The sequence below is a fragment of the Gopherus evgoodei genome, chromosome 7 (genome assembly GCF_007399415.2).
Source record: "Gopherus evgoodei ecotype Sinaloan lineage chromosome 7, rGopEvg1_v1.p, whole genome shotgun sequence".
Lineage (NCBI taxonomy): Eukaryota > Metazoa > Chordata > Testudines > Testudinidae > Gopherus > Gopherus evgoodei.
This window is the reverse complement of record NC_044328.1, coordinates 88,944,180-88,966,268: the sequence shown is the minus strand read 5'-3', so window position 1 is coordinate 88,966,268 and position 22,089 is coordinate 88,944,180. Positions and strand designations below refer to the sequence as shown.

The 22,089-nt window shown below is 45.1% G+C and overlaps 2 protein-coding genes across 3 annotated transcripts in view; one reads left to right on the top strand and one right to left on the bottom strand.

Moving 5' to 3' along the window:
- CENPP (centromere protein P) overlaps positions 1–22,089 on the top strand; it is a 308,525-nt gene that overhangs the window by 214,419 nt on the left and 72,017 nt on the right. The window lies entirely within an intron of this gene.
- The window catches only part of ECM2 (extracellular matrix protein 2), a 40,279-nt gene that overhangs the window by 9,909 nt on the left and 8,281 nt on the right, over positions 1–22,089 (bottom strand). The window contains exons 3-5 of the mRNA XM_030571066.1: positions 5,414–5,602; positions 2,289–2,888; positions 1,591–1,706 (exon numbers count right to left, since the gene is read on the bottom strand). Coding sequence (XP_030426926.1) covers positions 1,591–1,706; positions 2,289–2,888; positions 5,414–5,602 — 905 coding nt within the window. The remainder of the gene's footprint in view (positions 1–1,590; positions 1,707–2,288; positions 2,889–5,413; positions 5,603–22,089) is intronic.

Genomic DNA, 22,089 nt, shown 5'->3' with positions numbered 1-22,089 from the left:
TCTCAGAGAATAAAAAGGGGGGAAATATAATTCTGACCTATTTTATTTCACTTAACAGTTGAAATTCTACAACAGAGACATAAGTGCAATTGTGGGGGGTGTAAGGACACTGTTCGGTAGGGCATTTAAACCAATGGGACTATATATTGTACGTATTTAAGTGCTTTTCTGGATTGAGGCCAAAATCAGGGTCCAAACACTTTTTGTGACTACAGCTTACTATCAGAAGATTGTTATTATGGACAATCAATGCAGTACTAATAAATCTGATATGTGCATATTGCTAATTAAATAAGTAACATAGGTATTCAATCTTTTGCAAAGTTAGTACTGGAAGACTTCAAAAGCTCATTCTCCATGTAAATTATGAAGAAAATTCTACTTCTCTAGATTGTTGGCTAGAAATCCAGCTCAGATTGGTATTTAGCATTTACTGGCTGTTAGATGGCCTGTGTGAAATGAGCTGATGGTCACCATCCAGGTCCTAACTCGCTGTCCTTGTAGAGCTTGATCCTGTGACATGCTGAGCATTCTGGCCCTGATCTAGCAAAACACTTAAATATGTACCTTAATCAGGGCTGGCTCCAGGCACCAGCTCAGCAAGTAGGTGCTTGAGGCGGCCAAGGGGAAGGAGTGGCACGTTGGGCTCTTCAGCGGCAATTCAGCAGCGGGTCCCTCAGTCCCTCTCAATGGGAAGGACCTGGCGCGGAATTGCTGCCGAAGAAGAAAGCGGCACAGTGGACCTGCTGCTGAAGTGCCACCGATTGCAATTGCAGCTCTTCCCTCTCCCCTATCCCGCTTGGGGCAGCAAAAACCACAGAGCCGGCCCTGGCCTTAATTAAGCATATAAGTAGTCCCTTTGTCAGCAATGGCATTGATCATATGCTGAAAGTTAAACATGTGCTTAAGTATTTAGCTAGATTGGAAATAGAGTACTCAGCACCTTTCAAGATGAAGACCATAAAGAAAAACACTGCACTATCCGATGCCAGTTCAGGTACCCTTGTTAGCAGGCTAATGACTGATCAAGTTCTAAAGAAAGAACATTAGAGGTGGTCATTCCAAGTTAGACAATGAGGCACACTGGTGTGACAACTTCTGTGTTTTTAGACATATAAAGAACTTCACTGTGCAGGGCTGTCAAGCTAGCACTCTTCAAAAGCTTCCCTTTCTATACTACTTTTCTTTAAAAGAGAGTCCAAGTACTATGAGGTTTCTAAAAATGATATAAAAAGCACTTTATGATGATGGAAAAACTATTTTTAAAAATCTCAAAACTGAAGCTGGTAAAATACCAGAAAAATATTAATAATAATTCAGCAAATAACTTTTTCAGTGAATAGTATTCGACCAACTATATAACTGGCTGAAAACTGTAAAAATGATTTGTTGAAAATGGCAAAATTTGATTAATCATATATTCATTACATAGGGGTAGATCCCTAGCTAGTGCAAATTGTCATAGCTCCATTGACTCCAGCGGAGCTACAGCCATTTACATTAGCTGATGATTTGCCCTATAGTATTCTGTGAGATCTACTTCAAGCACAAATCAGTGACAGCGATGTTAGAAAGACTATGCATGCTTACTTTGAACGCTTGTGGACCTATGCCTGGAGAAGTGATATTATTTTTACTTAGATCAAGCCTTTCCAAATTAGGGATCCCATTGAATGCTTCATCTGGAATGGAAGTGATGGTATTCCCTAGGACAGATAGTTAAATAAATAAATTAATTAAATAAATAAATATTAGTAATGTGTTGCATCTTATACAGTCTGAGTCAGGTAACTAGGTATTGTACAATACAAATGTATTCATGGAAATAAAGTCAACTGTATGTCTCTGTGTCTCAACACTAGTAGCATCTAAATTTTGAAAAGCAAGTTAGATTGTAGCGACATCTTTTATTAGATTACCATAGATCTAAAATTACTACAATTACAAAACCATCTTCAGGAGCACAAAAAAAGTGTTAGTGTTCGAGAGCTAATGTAATAAGAGAAATCATAAATTAATGTACAGTACATGGGCCTGAACTTCTGAGGGCACTCATAGTGGAATATAAAACCTTTAATTTCTAGGTTGTTGCTTGTTTCTCAGGCTTACAGTGTTGCCTAACTTCTCAGGCTTAGTTGTAAAATGCCTTTAAATCTCTTTTTGTGATAAGAAACTAGTAGCATAAAGCATTTTACATTATAATATGCTAACATTAAAATTATGGGTTTTGGGGAGGGCTAAATTTTAATTGGTGAAGAAAATAATATAAAGCAAACTTATTTTCTTACCTTCAAGCTCTAAGCTTGTTAGCTCTGGATCAGTAATTGGTGGTATTTGTGTAAGTTTGGCATTAATGCAGCTTATTGTGGTGTCAGAAATCGAACATCCCATTGGCAAAGGAGGAATTTCTGCAGGAGGAACAGGAATTGGGAATCGAGGGGGCATTCTGAAAACATCACCTCGTAAAATATGTTCATCCTCTTCCTCTTCTTCCACTTCACTTTGTTGTTGTTTTCTTTCTTGCTCTGGACGTTTGTTTTCCTTGCTTTTTTCTTCTTCTTCCTTTTCAATTTGTAGCTCTTCCTCTTCATATGCTCTTCTTTTTTCTTCCTCTCTCCTGCTTATTTCCTCCTCTACTTTCTGATGGGCTTCATAGTCACGTATTTTTTTCTCCTCCTGACTTTTCTTTTCTTTTCTCTTCCTGTGCTCTTCATCCTTTTTGTGAATTTCCTTTTCTCTCCCTTCAAGTTCTTCCTTCTCTCGTCTGAGTAACTCATCCATTTCAGCCTGGGTATGCAGTGGTTGCAGTAGCATTGGGTCACTAGGGTCATTGGGCTCTGGAGAAGCACCAGAAATTTCAGGTGTGTCATCCAGTGATATATTTTGTACTGAAAATAAGAGTGTCCATGGTAGTGAAAGTGAGGGAAAAAAATAAAATGGCAGTATAAGAGGAAATGAGAATGAAGTTAGTAACTATTATGCCCCCCCAAACATTGTAAACATTCTAACTATAGAAGAAATAAATTCACACTGAGAATGTGATTTTAAGGAATGAAAAATGTATTTCTTATTTATAATCTTAATTATAATATATTATAAATTTGTTACACTAAAATGTTGAATGTTTGTTTTGTGGTTCTTGATAAATCCTTACTGTAAAAATGATTCAAATGTCAGAGTATAATACCTTTATGGGGGAATAATAATATTACAATCATTATGCAAATCCAGCATCTGATTAATTTTACTGAACACAGCTAGTTAGTGGAGAATCCAGATTTTAAGTGAGTATGACAATCAATGGCTAAGCCTTTACAGCAGCTACAACATAGAATAGTTATCTGTATTCTTTTTCGTAAAGGTGTTAATATGATAAATAGGAATGCATCAAAGAAGTCCCAAAAGAATTTGAATATAGGCTTGATTTGGTAGTACATTTTTGAACTGTTGAATTTCTTAATGTTATGTGCCTGGCACAAGGTCCCAGACAGAAAAAAAGTGTGCCTGGGGATGGGACAGGGGTTTGCAGTAAGCACTAGGTTCCCAGAACCCTTTTCCCTCACTGAAGGAGCAGCAGCTAGCTGGTACAGCTCTGGTTAAAGCTGTCTGGAGAGGGGAGGTTGGCTGGAGCGATACCAGTATGTTGATTCAGCTGTTCTCACAGATCCCTGTGAATTCAGCGCCATAGTGGAAAGATTGGATGTACACATGCAATTCGTACATGTACATATGCATGTGTACATGCAAACCATGCCAATTTGAATAAATCAAGTATAATTGTTGCTCTTTACATCAAACTTGCTACTAGTTATACAATCAACTTTCCACCCATGCTCAACCCAGCAGAGATATAGAAAGAAAAAATATCACTACTACTGTCACCATAAATACAAAAGTTAAATAGTGTGCATTCTTGTGGGATAAATAATGCTTTTATCTGTGCAAATGTCACCAATACAGTTTCCCTCCTTTCTTTTCATCACCTGAAACCACAAGGTTGGAGGATGTTCTAACTGATATTCTGCCATGTTAACTGCTTCCTCTCACTTGGTCAACATGAGCCAGTACACTTTTTATATGCTCACCACTCATTCTATTTGTTTATGAGTTCCATCTGCCAAAAGGAGGGCGGACTCAGCTACATTCATAACTTTTTCTGATTCTTTATTTTAAAATAGAAATTCTAGTGATAATTTGAAATTAGTGTTACTCAAAAACAATAGTTTTACAAACTGTATACCCTATTTAAGAGAAAATATTTACAGAATCTTGGAAACTTGTTTTACTAAAACACATAAACTGGAACATCTTTAGAACATCTTTATCACTTTGTTACTTTAAAGTCTGATCAGCATATTGGTACTTATTTCCTGAATGCACAACTAGACTCTCCACTATCAAGTTTAAGTGCAAAAGAGATGCTAGGGTCTGATCCTGTGAGGTGGGGACCTTCAGTTGTCGTTGGCTTCACTGGAAACAATGCAGCATTGTAACAATAGAAAAGATGCTTTTCTATAGTGAAAAGTTTAGTGGGTTTTTTGCAGTGTGGCTTGATGGATAACTGGGACATTTGGTCACACTTTCTATTAGGGTTAATTTTATAGGTAATATATTCAGGGTTAATAAATGATTAACGGAGGTTTTAATAAATGGTTGATCAGTTGTCATGGATGTTAGTGTCCAACAGGTTAATAAACTGCTTGTAACTACCACCTTTCATTGCTTTCTTCTGATGTGCTTATAATGATCTATAACACATATTACTCATGTGTCTAATGTGTTTTTATATCATATAGAAATCATTTATTAACACTTTATAAATGGAACTTTTTTTTTTTTGGTATGTACTATAAGGTAGTAAAGTTTATGCTTTTATTTCATTAGCTGAAAAAGCATAAGGATGATAGTGGTGGGGGGAGAAAACAGAAAAGGGAAAAAATCAATAGAAAATGCGGGGCCCTGATCCTTTTCCCATTGCAGACAAAGCGTATTTCCATTTGGGAGCAACACAGAGTTTTACATACGTTTTGAATTGTATTATGGAATAATTTTTGTTGATTCTGTTGATCTGTACAGCTGCTGCTGTTACATAATTTTGAACTTTTCTACTTTCTGTATTTTAAAAAATTGTTTGTTTCAAAGATTCCAAGACCAGAAGGGATCATTTTGTTCATCTGTTCTGACCTCCTGTTAACACAGGCCATAGAATTTCTCTCAAATAATTTCGATAATATATATTTTAGAAAAATAGTTAAATATGTATAATAAAATTGCGTAAATCATTACTTTTTTATAGGTTATATTACTTACCCTTTGCCTTTATTTAATGTTTTGTTTGAGGTAGTTTTAAAATAGTAAAAATAACAAATAGAAAATTAAATGATGGATAACAAGATAGTATGGTGTACTGTACCAATATCAGAGCAAACTGGGCAGCACTCTCCTTCAGGTATCATGGTTTTGTGACATGTCAGAGAAAGGCACGTAGTTTCATCACAAATCACTTTTCCTTTTGAACAAAGACAAGTAATGCAAGGTTTGGGGGCCCACACAGCTTTATCGTACATAATCATCCCGTTAGCTGTACAGTGCCCTTTCTTTCCTAATAAGAGAAAAAGAATTATGTCAAAGGCAAGAGTTGAATTAAATAATAATTCTTTGATAGCTTAAACTGAAATACACATTATACAGTTTCATTGTTTAGATCTTTGATATACTTGATGTTAATAGTAAATTGGTTGGGGAAGCCAGAGAATATGACTAATGCTGAAGGCAAATATTTCAGTTTACTAGATCTTCAGTAGATGCTTTTCAGCCAATTAATGTTTCAAGTGTTAAATGCTTTTATTGCTCTTAACCTGGAAGTGAATGAATGATTTCTGTACAGAATGTATTTATGTAGGAGAGTCTTAGTTTGGTGCTTGAGTACAGTATGGAGGAAGAATTCTTAAATGTGTGTATTGTTCTTTTCTGTAAAAATTACACCAGACATTTTTATATAATGGAGATATTTCAAATATGTAGGTAGAATGTTTTAGCTTACAATTTCACTCTGGATATCTGAGTCCTCAATAGTTGATAATGAACTGAAGAGAACATAAAATATTTCTTTTGAGTATATATTTCTAAAGCATCCTTCACCATATTCTCTAGGAAGCAATGACATTCACAAACCTCATCACTTCCAAACCGTGAGGCTCCACTGCACATGCATCTATCTCCCTGTGGAGAAAGGATGAGAGAACAAACAACATGTAACAGATGTGTAGTCATGTTGCTTAATGCATGAGTGGAAAGCATTCAGATTCTAAAGTGATGAGCATGGTATAAGAACCTGAACAGAACAGGGCCAGATCTTTGCCCATTGAAGTGAAAAGCAGAATGACAACAGCAGAATCAGGATTTAGCCTTAAGTGAGTTTAGTGTTTATTAAAACATGCCGGATTGACAGTTGTAAATAAAAATCGTTTTTCTAAAAAATGGTTTAAACATGAGCAGAATCTATATCAGCTACTCTCACATTGCCCTGCCACTGTGCCTCAGTCCTGATCTAGTAGGGCCATTAAGGTGGGAGATGGGATGGTATAGTTAATTATACATGTCCTTTTAAATCTTTGGCCTCCCTGCTCTGCCTGCAGAGGGGACAATTAGTATCAATTCTGATGGTGGCTTTTATGATTTGGAAATCTGATGGGAACTGGTTATAATTTCTATTCTTAATCCCTTCCATGTCTGAATGTCTTCCTGGAGAGATTTTCCCTGTCTGTGGCAACAGAAGGCTAATCAGAACTTTGCTCTGAACCAGAGCTTCAGGTCACCCCTCAGGAAGAATTTTCCAGAATTCTCTGCCTCCAGTAGATAGACAGTTCATCAGGTTTTAAGCCAGACAGACATTTTTTCTATGGTTTTGTCCCCAGCCAGTACTGAGACAGAACTGGCTATAGTTTTATCTGGTATCACAGATGGGAAACAGCATTTTCAAGAGCATGCTGCTCCAGACCCGCTGGTGTGACCAGCTGAGGTCATGCCAGTGGGTGTGGAGTGACAGACTCTTCAAAATCGTGTCCTCAGTGCAATGTGCCTCGTATGCATTGTGCAACGTCACATTGGTCAAGGTGTGCCCACACTATTCCCAGAAATACTGGAAGGTCAGGTATTCTAGGTATGTGGCAGTGGCCACCCTAGCCTCCGAACAGCACATGTAGCACACTGAAGGCCATCCTTTGCAGCAGAATTTTCACACGATTTTTAAGATTTTTAATTAAATGTATCTTTTTCCTCAAAACAGTTAAAATGAGAAAAAATACTTTAGGTTTCTGAGGGTTTGAAAGACAGTACACTTCTTCTCAGAAATGTCAGACAGAGACAGCAGGCCAAAGTGTGGGCAAGATCCACCCCAGGATGTTGAGCAGAGCTCACAAAAGCTCCTTTTGTTGAGACAAGCCAGAATCAGTGTCATGGAAGTTTTTTTCTAACCAAACATGGGACCCCTATTCCCACAGTTTGCAAAGCAAACAGGAAAGTTTGACTGGAGACTCCTCAGTCTTGGGGAAAGGCACCCCCTTAGCAACCAGCAGGAAGAAATTCATACTCCTAGCCTGCAGGTAGGCAAAGTCTGTGCTAAGATGTTTGAGAAAGCTGCAAAGTTATCCCCTCTTCCCACACGTTGTTTTATCTGCACAGCTTCCTCTGCCATGAAAAGTGAAAACTTTCTGATTCCAATGAGCCGTTTGTCTCCAGTGGCTCTGGCTCACTACTTTATTTTCTGTGGTCAGTCCCCACACAATCCAGACCAAGCAGCGGAGTAGTTTAGGTTGAAGTGATTAACTTCCTCCTCCCTGAGAGATGGACCTATTTCCACTTCCCATCCAGCCTCCCTAGTCCCACAGGAGTCATAAAGTGGCTACCCTTTCTTTTATGGAAGCACACAGAAGTCATGCCTACAGAATCCTTCCTTCCTTTCAGTCTCCCTGTAATGTAGTCTCCCCTTCACAGACCCCTTCCTGCCTTTCTCTCAGGAGTTTGGCCCAGGGGACTGGTGAAGGATACTGCTCACAATCAGCAATAAAAGAGAAAGCAAAAAGTCTTAAAACCTTTTATAATAGGTTTTAAGATCCTCTAAACAGAAAGAGAAGTCTTTAAAGCTGAGATTTTGAGATACTTCAGACAGTTCACCAGACTTTGAAGAATTACATATAAATGGGTGTTTAACTTCATAGGTGCTTATACTTTTAGAAAATACAACAGTAAAAATACATAAACTCAAAGACCCTAACCTTGCAAAATTGCCTGACTGCTGTTTAATTCTTCCTCATTTGGTTTATGAGTATGTGAAGAAGGTGGAGTGGGAATTCCCTTAAAGTCCTATCTTGTATCTAAGGGCTATAAGGTCTTCATTTTTCTGACTAAGATTAAGCCTTCTATGGCCTCCTAGTTAAAGGGCATACCAGTTGAGGTAGTATTTCTGCCAAACTGATAAAAAGCAGAATAAGATAATCACTCAGACTGAACTTGGATACAGCAGCCTCAACCCTCAGAGCATTGGCTGCAGTCTTTTATTGTAGAAATTTATGTTCAGCTGTGAGCAGGTGCCCCCCCCACACTAAAATTCTTCATCCAGCCTAAAGCTGTTCTTCTTCGAGTGATTGCTCACATCCATTCCAGTTAGGTGTGCGCGCCGCGCGTGCACGTTCGTCGGAAACTTTTTTACCCTAGCAACTCCAGTGGGCCGGCAGGTCGCCCCCTAGAGTGGCGCCGCCATGGCGCTCTATATATACCCCTGCCGGCCCGCCCGCTCCTCAGTTCCTTCTTACCGCCGTGTCGGTCGTTGGAACTGTGGAGCGCGGCTTAGCTGTCCTCCACGTCCCTAGCTCTCCTAGTTTTCAATCGCTTATCTCTAGTTCTATATAGTGTTAATTAGTGTTGTTAAGTAAATAGTTTAGTCAATAGTTGTTAAATAGTTCTTGGCCGGGGGCTTAGCCCTTCCCGGCACCCGGCGCCAGGCTCATGCCTGTTTCGCCGGGCTTCAAGCAGTGTGCGGCCTGCAAGAAGCCCATGCCCACCAGCGATCCCCACGAAGCGTGCCTGAAGTGCCTCGGGGAATCGCACAGGTCTGACAAGTGCCGCATCTGTAAGGCTTTCAAGCCGAGGACAAAAAAGGAGAGAGATCAGAGGCTCCGAACTCTCCTAATGGAGGCGGCACTTGACCCGTCGACTTCGCGGACCGTGGTCTCGGCACCGGCACCGGATCGCTCCGGCACCGAGAAGACTCCTCGGCACCGACCTTCTCCGGCACCGGAATCACAGCCTAGGCCGTCGAAGTCTGCTACTCCGGCCAGGCAGACCCGGCTTGAGCGCCCGGCCTCGACATCGGCCGCGGCACCGCCGGCACCGTCAGCACCGTTGACTCCGGGCCTGGCGGGTCCGTTGAGTCCGGTGCCGCCGAGCTCCCCCATGAGATCTGGGGTTGAGATAGTGGTCCCGTCAACACCGGAGACCTTCGCCTCGGCTCGGGACCTTATTGCCCTGACGGAGCCCACTCGGCTGCCACCCCCCGGTACCTCCGGTGCGGGTCGTGTCCAGGGGCAAGCCCATGATGTCGGCGCCGCCCAGAGACAGTCCTTCGCCATCTAGGTCCCGACGTCTTGGGCGCTCCAGATCCCGACGCCGCTCGCAGTCCCGGCACCGCTCCCCTCAGCGGCACCGGTCGCACTCGCGGCAACGGTCGACCTCCGGACGGTCGCGGTCAAGCTCCAGTCGGCGTCACCGGCACCGCGACTCCAGGAGCAGGTCCCATCGCTACTCGCCGCACCGGTCGACCTCCCGGCACCGAGCTGGTGGCAGGTCCCGGTCTCGGTCGACCTCCCGGCGCCGAGCCGGTGGTAGGTCCCGGTCGACCTCCCGGCACCGAGATGGTGGCAGGTCCCGGTCCCGGTCTCGGTCGACCTCCCGGCGCCGAGCCGGTGGTAGGTCCCGGTCGACCTCCCGGCACCGAGCCGGTGGCAGGTCCCGCTACCGAAGCGACACCCGGTACCGATCAGGATCCCGGCACCGTGACAGATCCCGGTCCCGGTCCCGATCCCGGCACCGATACGACTCCCGGCACCGGTCCCCGGCACCGAGACGATCCTCCGTGCCGACCCGCGCCGGCCCGTACCATCCGGGGTCGGCCCCGCCGTGGCCCTCGAGACAGCCGTCCGTATCTTCGCAGGCGGACAGTGCGTATGCGCTCGGCACCGACCGGCAGGCGGCGCTCTTCGGGGATCCGCCGCTGGAAGACCAAGGCCCACCACAGTGGGGATTCTGGACACCCTGGGCATACCATCAGGCCCAGGGCCCCCAGCAGCTCCCTCCCACACCGGCGAATGCGGAGCGTAGGGCCCCTGAAGCCTCCTTGTCTCGCCCCCCTCCCTCCCCGGAGGCGGAGGAAGGGTCCAAACAGCAGGACTCCGCTGTGGCTCCGGAGGTAGAGGTGAGGGCTGAGGAAGACCCTCAGTTGGACACTATCGTGCCTGGGGTCTCCTCATCCTCCTCCCCGGATGAGGCGGTGGCGGGTACCTCCTCCAACAGTCCCCCCCCGCTGGATCTCAGGGCGCACCAGGACCTCCTCAGGCGGGTGGCCCAAAACCTGAGTCTGCAGGCAGAGGAGGTCTCGGAGATAGAGGACCCGATTGTTACCATCCTCTCTTCGGATGCTCCCACCAGGGTCGCCCTGCCCTTTGTACGGACCATTCAGGCCAATGCCAATACTATCTGGCAGTCCCCGGCCTCCATCCCTCCGACAGCGAAAGGAGTCGAGAGAAAGTACATGGCCCCTTCCAAGGGGTATGAATACTTGCACGTTCACCCGACTCCCGGTTCACTGGTGGTGCAGTCGGTGAACGATAGGGAGCGTCACGGCCAGGAGGCTCCGGCCCCCAAATCCAGAGAGGCCAGGCGGATGGACCTCCTTGGCCGTAAGGTATATTCGGCTGGGGCCCTGCAGCTCAGGGTCTCTAATCAGCAGGCCCTGCTGAGCAGGTACGCTTTTAACTCCTGGGTGGCAGTGGACAAATTTAAAGAGCTGCTGCCACAGGATGCTCGCCAGGAGTTTACGGCCATCCTGGACGAGGGCAAAAAGGTCGCGCGCACGGCCTTACAAGCATCCTTGGACGCTGCGGACTCGGCTGCCCGTACCCTCGCGTCGGGAGTTACGATGCGTCGCATCTCCTGGCTGCAGGTTTCCGGCCTTCCGCCAGAGCTCCAGCACACGATACAGGACCTTCCTTTCAAAGGCCAGGGCCTGTTTTCGGAAAAGACAGACCCCAGACTCAAGAGTCTGAAGGACAACCGGGTCATTGCGCGGTCCCTCGGGATGCACACCACCGTGACGCAGCGTAGACCCTTTAGGCCACAGCAGCAGCCGTACCGTAGGCCGTTTTCCCAGTTCCGCCAGCGGCAGGACCCTTACAGGCGCCGCGGCAGGAACGGCAGGCGCAGGCAGTCTGGGAACCAAGGGGGGCAGAACCAAGGCTCCTCGAAACCCCCGCCTGGTCCTAAGCCTTCATTTTGAAGGTGCGCCCGAGGGCGCTGTAGCAGTTTCCCCTATGGATCCTTTCCCCCCGTTTTCAAACCGCCTTTCGTTTTTCCTCCCGGCGTGGTCCCAAATAACATCGGACCGCTGGGTCTTAAACCTGGTGCAGACGGGATACCGCCTGCAGTTTGTTTCGTTTCCTCCTTCCCGCCCTCCTTCCTCGTCCCTCTTCAGGGACCCCTCTCACGAGCAATTCCTTCGACAGGAGGTGCAGACGCTCCTCAGCAAAGGAGCCATAGAGGCGGTTCCGGAAAACGAGAAAGGCAAGGGGTTTTATTCCCGCTACTTTCTGATCCCCAAGGCCAAGGGGGGCCTCAGGCCTATCCTCGACCTGCGAGAACTCAACAAATACCTCGTGAAGTTGAAGTTCCGCATGGTATCCCTGGGGACCATTATTCCATCCCTGGATCCGGGAGACTGGTACGCCGCCCTCGACATGCAGGACGCGTATTTTCATATTGCCATTTGGCCGCGCCACAGACGCTTTCTCCGCTTCGTTGTGGGGGCTCTTCATTATCAGTTTGCAGTCCTCCCTTTCGGCCTGTCCACGGCCCCAAGGGTGTTTACAAAATGCATGGCAGTTGTCGTGGCGCATCTTCGACGCAACCGTGTCCACGTGTTCCCTTATCTGGACGACTGGTTGATTCGGGGCACGTCGGAGCAGCAGGTCAGCAGCCATGTCCGCCTGATCACCGCCGTATTTGCAAGTCTGGGCCTCCTGATAAACACAGACAAATCCACTCTGAGGCCCACGCAAAAGGTGGAATTTATCGGGGCGGTCTTGGACGCCACGATGGGCAGGGCCTCGCTGCCTCTGCAACGGTTCCAGACCATGGCGGCGATCGTTCAGCGTTTGCGGTCAGCCCCGTTGACGTCAGTAAGGACATGTCTAACCCTGTTAGGCCACATGGCAGCGTGCACTTTTGTGACCGGCTACGCTCGGCTCCACATGAGGCCTCTCCAGCTGTGGCTTATCAGCCGTTACAGGCCGCAAAGGCAACCTTTAGACATGTTAGTCACAATCCCCCAGAAGGTCTTGGACTCTCTCGGCTGGTGGTTGGACCAGTCCGTGTTATGTGCGGGTCTTCCCTTTCACCCCTCTCAGCCATCGGTATCCCTGACAACGGATGCCTCAGATCTGGGCTGGGGGGCCCACCTGGGGACCCTGCGGACACAGGGCCTGTGGTCCCAGGAGGAGGTGGGGCTCCACATCAACATACGGGAGTTGAGAGCGGTCCGCCTTGCTTGTCAAGCGTTTTGTCATCAGCTTCAGGGTCGTTGTGTCGCCGTGTTTACGGACAACACGACGACGATGTACTATATCAACAAGCAGGGCGGCACCAGGTCCTCCTCCCTGTGCCACGAGGCGATACGTCTCTGGGACTTTTGCGTAGCCCACTCCGTTCACCTCAGGGCTTCCTTCCTCCCTGGAGTACGGAACACTCTGGCAGATCGACTGAGCAGATCCTTCCTGTCGCACGAGTGGTCCCTTCGCCCGGATGTCGCTCTCTCCATTTTCCGGAGGTGGGGTTATCCCCGGGTGGACCTCTTTGCGTCCAGGGGGAACAGAAAGTGCCCAGCATTCTGCTCCTTTCAGGGCAGGGAACCGGGGTCGATAGGGGACGCCTTCCTCATCCGGTGGTCGACCCACCTGTACTATGCATTTCCCCCGTTCCCTCTAGTCCACAAGGTCCTCCTGAAGGTGCGCAGGGACAAGGCGCTCGTGATCATGGTAGCCCCGGCGTGGCCCAGGCAGCACTGGTACACCATGCTGCTGGACTTGGCCATAGCCGACCCAGTTCCCCTGCCCCTTCATCCGGACCTGATTACCCAGGACCACGGGACCCTGTGTCACCCAGACCTGCAGTCGCTGCACCTAGCGGCGTGGCTCCTGCGTGGCTGACTGGCCCAGAGCTGCGATGCTCCACGCCTGTGAGAGAGGTGCTCTTGAGCAGCAGGAAACCGTCCACAAGAGCCACGTATTCAGCGAAATGGAAGCGCTTCTCCTGTTGGTGCGTAGAGAGAAATCTCCGCCCTATGGAAGTTTCGGTTTCCGAAATATTAGACTACGTTTTGTCCCTCAAAGGGCAAGGTCTGGCCTTATCGTCGTTGCGAGTCCACCTAGCTGCTATCTCCACCTTTCACCCGGGTGCGGACGGTCGCTCCGTTTTTTCTCACCCGACGGTGTCGAGATTCCTTAAAGGGCTGGAACGTTTATTCCCTAACGTCCGTCCCCCTGCTCCCACCTGGGATCTTAACCTGGTGTTGTCCCGACTCATGGGGCCCCCCTTTGAGCCGTTAGCTACTTGCTCCCTGCTCTACCTCTCTTGGAAAACTGCCTTTCTAGTGGCTGTCACCTCAGCTAGACGGGTGTCGGAGCTCCGAGCTCTTGTGGTAGACCCCCCATATACGGTCTTCCACAAGGACAAGGTGCAGCTGAGACCACACCCTGCTTTTCTGCCCAAGGTGGTCTCAGCCTTCCATGTCAACCAAGAGATTTTCCTTCCGGTTTTTTTTCCCAAAACCTCACTCCTCAGGCAGGGAGCAGCAGCTCCACTCGCTGGATGTCCGTAGGGCTCTCGCGTTCTACATAGACAGGACTAAGCCCTTCCGAAAATCCCCCCAGCTTTTCGTGGCGGTAGCAGATCGTATGAAAGGTCTTCCTATCTCCTCCCAGAGGATATCCTCTTGGGTTACGTCCTGTATCAGGACTTGTTATGACTTGGCCCATGTCCCTGCGGGCCGTGTGACTGCGCATTCTACCAGGGCGCAGGCGTCATCGCTGGCTTTCCTAGCCCGTGTGCCCATCCAGGAAATCTGTCGGGCAGCGACCTGGTCATCGGTCCACACTTTTGCTTCCCACTACGCCCTGGTCCAGCAGTCGAGGGAGGATGCGGCCTTCGGAACTGCGGTGCTCCGGGCCGCGACTTCTCACTCCGACCCCACCGCCTAGGTATGGCTTGGGAGTCACCTAACTGGAATGGATGTGAGCAATCACTCGAAGAAGAAAAGACGGTTACTCACCTTTGTAACTGTTGTTCTTCGAGATGTGTTGCTCACATCCATTCCACACCCGCCCTCCTTCCCCACTGTCGGAGTAGCCGGCAAGAAGGAACTGAGGAGCGGGCGGGCCGGCAGGGGTATATATAGAGCGCCATGGCGGCGCCACTCTAGGGGGCGACCTGCCGGCCCACTGGAGTTGCTAGGGTAAAAAAGTTTCCGACGAACGTGCACGCGCGGCGCGCACACCTAACTGGAATGGATGTGAGCAACACATCTCGAAGAACAACAGTTACAAAGGTGAGTAACCGTCTTTTCTTGTTTTTTGGGTCTCCCAAGTCTGGACAAATTACCCCTCCTATGAGGGCATGCTTCAGGATCGGCCTTTATCTGGGAGTGAAGCACATCAGAAAATGGGTGCTTCAGTTAATCAGGGAAGGATATTCAATGAAACTCATTGTCCCAGGGACAAGTTTGTTATCCCAAATTAAATTAAAATAAACCAACACTATCAACAAGCCTCTTCACAGCATAAGAAGATGAAGGGTGCAGTTGTCCATCTCCTACATACTGGAACTACAGAACCAGTTCCATGGAGAGACTGATATTCTGGAAAGGGTACGGTATTCTTTGTGGTACAAAGAGAAACAATCGCATGCAGCCCATTCTAGATTTCAGGTCTCAACAAGTCCATAGGGAGATCAATATTCCAGACGGAAACACTGAAATTTACCTTTACCTTATTATCTGCCTAGCACGATGGTCCATGAGTAGGGATCCATGCACCTCCATAATATGAATAAAAAATATGACTGGGAACAGATGTAGCCCAGAGAGGCATATAACCTGTCCCATGCTATGGACTATCAACTGCTCTTCTCCATTTCCAGCAGATGATTCTTCTGAATCATGACTTGTATATAACTGCCAAGAAGGGAGAAAATCATCACTGCTTAGAGAAGTAGCCTTGATCTACTCCCGGGAACCCTACATCAGGTGGGAAAGTCAGGATTGACTAGCTCAACAAGACATGCTTAGAACCCAGGGAATACAGTCTATATATCACCTAGTCTTCCGTGCACCACAGGCCTGATTGGAAGCCTGTTTATTAACGTGTTTGCATATAAGTCCAGATGGAAAGCCAAAAGAAGTACTACATGAGGAAGAGACATTCAAAAGCAGAGGCTGTTGTCCCCTTATTTTAGAAGTGGGTTAAAAATCCTTCTTGATGCCATTTCCCTCTCAACTGCTTGAGAGCAAAGATGATAAAGAAGATTGTGAAGGAACAGGCCATAGTTATTATAATGACCTTCACATTAATCCACAGAACTTGTTTCTCAGACCTGATTTAGATGAAAGTAGAACTTCCTCTCAAAGTCCACACAGCATAGTGCAAGAGAGAGAAATCCTGAGCCAATATCTAGTGTTACCTGATTTTTCATACCCGGCCCAAAGCTTTTTACAGCATAGTTGCAGCCCTGTCTCTGCTCTCCGGGAGAACAACAGGGGAAGACAGACAAAGAAGAAGCTTTTTCACAATTTTAAAAAGTTCTAACCTTCCCATTGGCCATTTTGGTCAGGTGCCCACTCCCTTCATTTTACTTATGCTGGGAGACTTATTAACCCTTTACAGGTAAAGCAAGTAGAGAACAACTACCAAGAGGGATTCGTAGCTAACTGGCTGGCTGGGTGTCCATAAAAGGGAGCTACCCCAGCCTTTTATTTATCACATCTCCAAAGGAAACTCAAAGAACTTGCCCCTAAAAAAAATAAAAATAAAAAGCCAGTAGCTGCAAATTAGCATATATCTTATCTGAGCTGGAAATATCTCTGCTTTTCATCAAAATTTCTGGTTTGTTTTTGTTGTTGACCATATCTGAGGTCAAGGAAAGTCTTGTCTGAATGAAGACTAAGAAATGAGTCAGGATTTGGCTTCGTTCTACAGATGTATATATTCAATTATTAATATTGCTTTCTATTTAAATTTGAATTTCTTAAAGGGTGGGGTTATACATATAGGGACAAAATTCCACCTAGCCAATTTGCGTGAGCTTAGTGATAAGATGGGCGCAAGTAACTTTTCCACTCTTGCTTGACCTGTATAAGGACCAGGCAGAACTGCAGTCCCTGTACCTCATCCTTAGTTCCTCAGGGATTCACAATATCCCATAGGGGGCAGAGAGGAAGTTGAACTATGTCTCTCCCTGCCCCTCTTATCCACACACCATACAGGACCAGCAATGCAAGGAGTAGGAGAGGCTGCACCCCCTTAAGTAGTGCAACTCTGTACCTTTCATTACACTGATCTACATTACAGGCAGGACCTAGCCCAGAAACAAGAAACAAGAAACTGGAAACATTTTACTTACTTATTTCATCCCTATGTACATGATCTTACACAAAGGAATGCAGATAGCTGATTACTATTATTCATATTCTGTTTGTGTCCTTTCCTTTTCATACACATGCTTAGTACAAATTGTCTTTGATTGGAGTTATGCAAGAGTGAGGTGAGTAGAGTAATCATTTAGGAGAGTAAGATCTGGGAGTGCTTTGGAGCAACAGAAATGTAAGATTTTTTTCTACTTCTGAAGCAGAATTAATGATAGCAGGTCTATTATTTAATAGACACTTCCAAATCTGATCTTAACTAAAATTTTGAACTTTAAAAACTAGACTGAATAATACCTTGTGGTTGAAATCTTTGGCAGATAAGCACAGGACTTTCAATCTTTGGAAATTTGGTGCAAATCCAGTATTGGGTTACAACTAAAATAAGACCAGTGGCTTTACCTCAACTTTTGGGTAAAAGTCTAGATAAACAAAAATGGACAGAACTGGGGGTGAAGAAAACCGCACATTATTTCAGCATGACTGATGGTCTCTGACAGAAAGATCAGAATGGCTTAAATAGAGTATATGCTATTTATGTGGTATTTTCTTCTATTTAATTTAAAGAATGTTTTCAAATTAAAGGTTTCATGTAAATAGTATCTATTATGAATGCATTATATTAGCACCCACTGAAATTACTACAGTCAGAGTTTTGTCAGCCTTCCCATTAAAACCTCCTGTTTTCAAGCTTGTTTTGAGATGGTTAGTTCAGTCTGAAAGAAGTTCCAAACCAAAAATGAATTGTTCTAGAAAATGTGAATAAAATTTTTTTCTGCCATTTAAGTCGCAAGATGGTTTCAAAAGTTCTCTGGGTATGCAACACATCCTATAACACACAGAAAATTTTCATAATGTGAACTAGTGCTTTTTGGATATGCAAACTGTGGTAGTGATTTTTGTAATCTTTGACTAGGAGCTGGATAGAGACCACTAATTTAGTCCACATAGTCCACCAAACAACCATCAGATTATTATGATTTGGGTCTGATTTTAACAAACATAAGTGAAATACTCCATTATTAGACCCTAAGGCAGCAAGTCCCTCTGCCCCAAATTACAAAATGATTTTTAGTATGGAGAATTTCTAGATAGGCATGACTAGATTAAAGAGTCAGTAAGTAGACACTGAAATAACATGCACTATTTTTATACCCTATCAGTAGATTTTGTCTCTTCCTGTGTGATTATATTCAGCTTCTTTTAAATATCACCAGATTATAAATATGGACAGAGATTGGTGATCTTGTCTCTTAAGAGTGTGTTTTGTATTCTTGTGAGGATCAGTCTTTCCACTGATAACATATCTGACATTGAGTCTCATTTCTAATATTCTTCTGAGATTTAGAGCCATAATCTCACAGATATTAATTTATTTTATTAAGAAAACAAATCAGAGTATACCAAAACACTTAGTTCAAGGAATATTTTAAGTATTACAGTTTTTAACATTTGGGAAAATATCTGAAGTGGTCTTGAGTATCACTAATACTATTGCCATTAGAGCGCCAGTGAGCCATTAATTGACTTACCAGATATATTAAAAAAGGAGCTATGAACATTATTGCATGACCTTAAAAGCTATTTTGAGGTTATGAAAACATTAGTCAGGCTAAGGGAAAAAATGTATTAGGTAAAGTGCAGCCAGTGTGTGGAAAATTACAGGAAATATTACTCTTAAAGACATAGACATGCAGAAATGATTGTCGTTAACAAGTTTCATTAACTGAACACAGTAAATTATATTAAAAAAAAGTACTGCAGTAATTAGGATGATAAAACTTTTATTTTTTTATTTAAGTAGGTGTGTCTGTTAGAGGTGGTGTTGATAGTATTGCCTAATATTAAGGTTTATATGCATATATATAGATGCCACTGTAGTTAAGGTTGGCTCATGACATCTATTCAAAGATCAACCTTTCTAAGTCCTCTAAGATTGTCATATTTAACTGGATTTCTCTGAAACTGCTGTGCCTCAGGAGGGTGCCATTTGAGTCAGGGTTCCAAAGATATATGCTCAGGGGAAAAAAAGTTTTAAAAAAATTTCTAGGTGTTTATTTTTTGCCCAGAGTTAGAGATAAAACCATTGTTATGATGCAGGTCAAAATGGTCTCAATCTGTCAAGTTTTATCCAAGGTAGTGTGTGGCAACCACTAAATCTTTGAGGGACCCAAACTGAGAATGGTATTACAAAATGTACATTTTGATATTACACATGTGCTGGTACCAAAAAAGCTTAAATCTTGTAAGTGCTCTAAAATCTGAACTGTTTATTGGCTTACTTTGAAATTTGGTGTGCTTCCTGAGAACATTATATGGTGTTAGTGATCCAGATTTGGGGGTATTTAACCAATGGGTTCCTAAGTTTCAGGGTCCCCCCCAAAAAAGTTTCCTTTTGGTGTTTTGTACTGTTAAACTGAGAAGTATTAATGACTGTATGAGTAACAGACCTCTTGAGGGCTCTGAACTCACCATTCCATCAACATATCTAAGGATAAGTTAATGACAAACTTCCTCCTAAGACTAAAGAAGTTTTGGACTGCATGGCTGGATTCAGCCATTTGCGAGTCCACATGTGGCGATTTTATTTTGGGGGGTATGTAATCAAAGTATTTCGAGGGGGGAAATAGATATGTGAATTCTTCCTGGGAGGGGAGGTGTGTTAATGGAGAAGGTGATTGGAGGAATAGGAAAGAGGGGTTTGGGGCTGTAGCAAGGGGAGGGAGCTTATGGGGTGGGGGATAAATGGGGATGAATGGTAGGGGAAGTGAGAGAGACTGGGGCTTCAGGTGTGAGGGAGGCATGGTACCCCCAGCTCTGCCAGTGCACTCCAACCCTTCTGCATCATCAGCATTGCCAATGCACCTCAACCTTCCTGCACTGCAACTACCCTGCAGCACCAGCTCTCCAGTGCACCCCAACCTGTCTGACCCCCACAGTTCTTCCAGCTGCACCCCAGCTCTGCCAGTGCATTCCAACCCCTCTGCACCCATCTCTTCTGGTGCTCCCCAACCACCCTGCACCACATGTGCCAGTGCACACCAACCACCCTACACACCACAGCTCTGCCAGTGCACATCAAACTGGCTTCCCCATCCCCCTGCATTTCCCAGCTCTATCAGTGCACCCCAGCTGCCCTGCAATGAACCCCAACCATCCTGAACCTCAACCTCCTTACACTCCCTGTGCTGCCAGTGCACCCCAACAGGTGCAAAGAACAGCTACCAGGATCATCAGAGGAATGGAGGACCTGCCTTATTAGAGGAGACTTAAGGAGCTGAACTTGGTTAGCCTAACAAAACGAAGGGTGAGGGGAAATATGATTGCTCTGTACAAATTCATCAAAGGGATAAACACCAGGGAGAGAAAGGAAGTGTTATTTAAGTTAAGAGCCAATGTTGACACAAGAGCAAAGGGATATAAACTGGCCATCAACAAGTTCAGACTTCCAGTTAGATGAAGGTTTCTAACCTTCAGATGGGTGAAGTTCTGGAACAGCCTTCCAAGGGAAGGGAGTGGTGGGGGCAAAATATCTAACTTGTTTTAAGACTGAGTTTGATAAATTTATGGAAGGGATGGTATGATCAGGTGGTTGCTATTAGCAAATATCTCCAATGGCCAAAAGTGGGACATTAGATGGGAAAGGCTCCGAGTTACTACAGAGAATTCTTTCCCAGGGGTCTGGCTGGTGGGTCTTGCCCATTTGCTCGGGATCTAACTGCCATATTTAAGGTCAGAAAGGAATTTTCCCCCAGGTCAGCTTGGCAGAGACCCTGGGGAAAGTGAGTATGGGTCACTTGCTGGTTTGAATTAGAATAAATGGTGGATTCACTGAGGACTTCAGTAACTCAGCCAAAGGTTATGGACCAATTTCCAGAGTGGATGGGGAGGTTCTGCAGCCTGCAATGAGCCAAAGGTCAGAGTAGATGATTATGATGGTCCCTTCTGGCCTACCAGTGCATCCCAACCCCTCTGGACACCCAGCTCTTCCACTGAACCCCAACCATCCTTTACCCTGCAGATCTTCCAGTGCACCATTAAACCCCACCTTCCCTCTGTTCCTCTGGAGCTGACTAATAACCATTGGAAATTATTTGGATACACTCCAGGTACAGTCAGTGTATTAGGTGTACCTACACGAAATGTTGGAGGCAGTAGTTGGGCCTGCTTGGTAAAAGTGTGTTTGTGAGGTGAGGATGTTTGTGGATTACTTTGTGGTGTCTGACAGCTGTGATTATTATATGAGATCTATTTTTGCAACCTCTGGTGTGTGTTAGAAAAGGGAAGAGCTGCATGTATATCTTCAGGATCCACTATACATCATTTCAATGCAGAATTGTATGCATTCTGTAATTAGCAAGGCACAGGGGTTTTATTTCGAAGGGTATTGACAGTAGCAAGCTGTAATATGAGAGCAGTCTAAGCTTTTATTGTCTTCATGTACTCCAGATAAAGTGAGTGTGATTTAATGTCAGGTTTAACTGTGATGGTTAAGGTAAAGTGAGATGGTGTCCTGTGAGTAAGTGTAAAGTTGTTGTGAAAGGCAGTGAAATGGCTTTAAAATTGTATACGTGTGGTATTCTTTCGGGGGAGTTGGGTAATTGTATGGGTATATACTAGGATCTGGAACTTCCCGAATCTAGTAGTGCCAAGAGCTGGTGTGGGTATGTGCATATTGAGACGTTGCTTAAAGAAGGTAGAGGGAAGATGGTGTGGGCAACCATTTTATCCTTTGATAGTGTTAGTTAGGATTCTATGGGTGAGTGTGAATGGGTTGTAAAAGGAGGTAAAGCACTTGTACATTTCAGCAGCTGTGGGGTTGGCAAAGTAAAGGTGTGTGTCTTAATGGGGCATATTGGGGCATTGCTGAAAGAGAGCAGAGTTAAGTTTGCATGGGCAACTTTAATTGAATTTTCTGGTTTGCAGACATTTGAGTTTGCTCAACTCTACATACCACCAAGTAACTTTAACTCTTCATTCACATAATTTTTTACCATTGACTGAATATATATAGATATATAGATATATATAATGTGTGTGTATAATTTAAATTTACAGTTGCATTAATTTCTTTTAAAGCAAAGGAAAAGTGTGGTCTACAGTGAGGAGGGTTTACAAGTATAGAG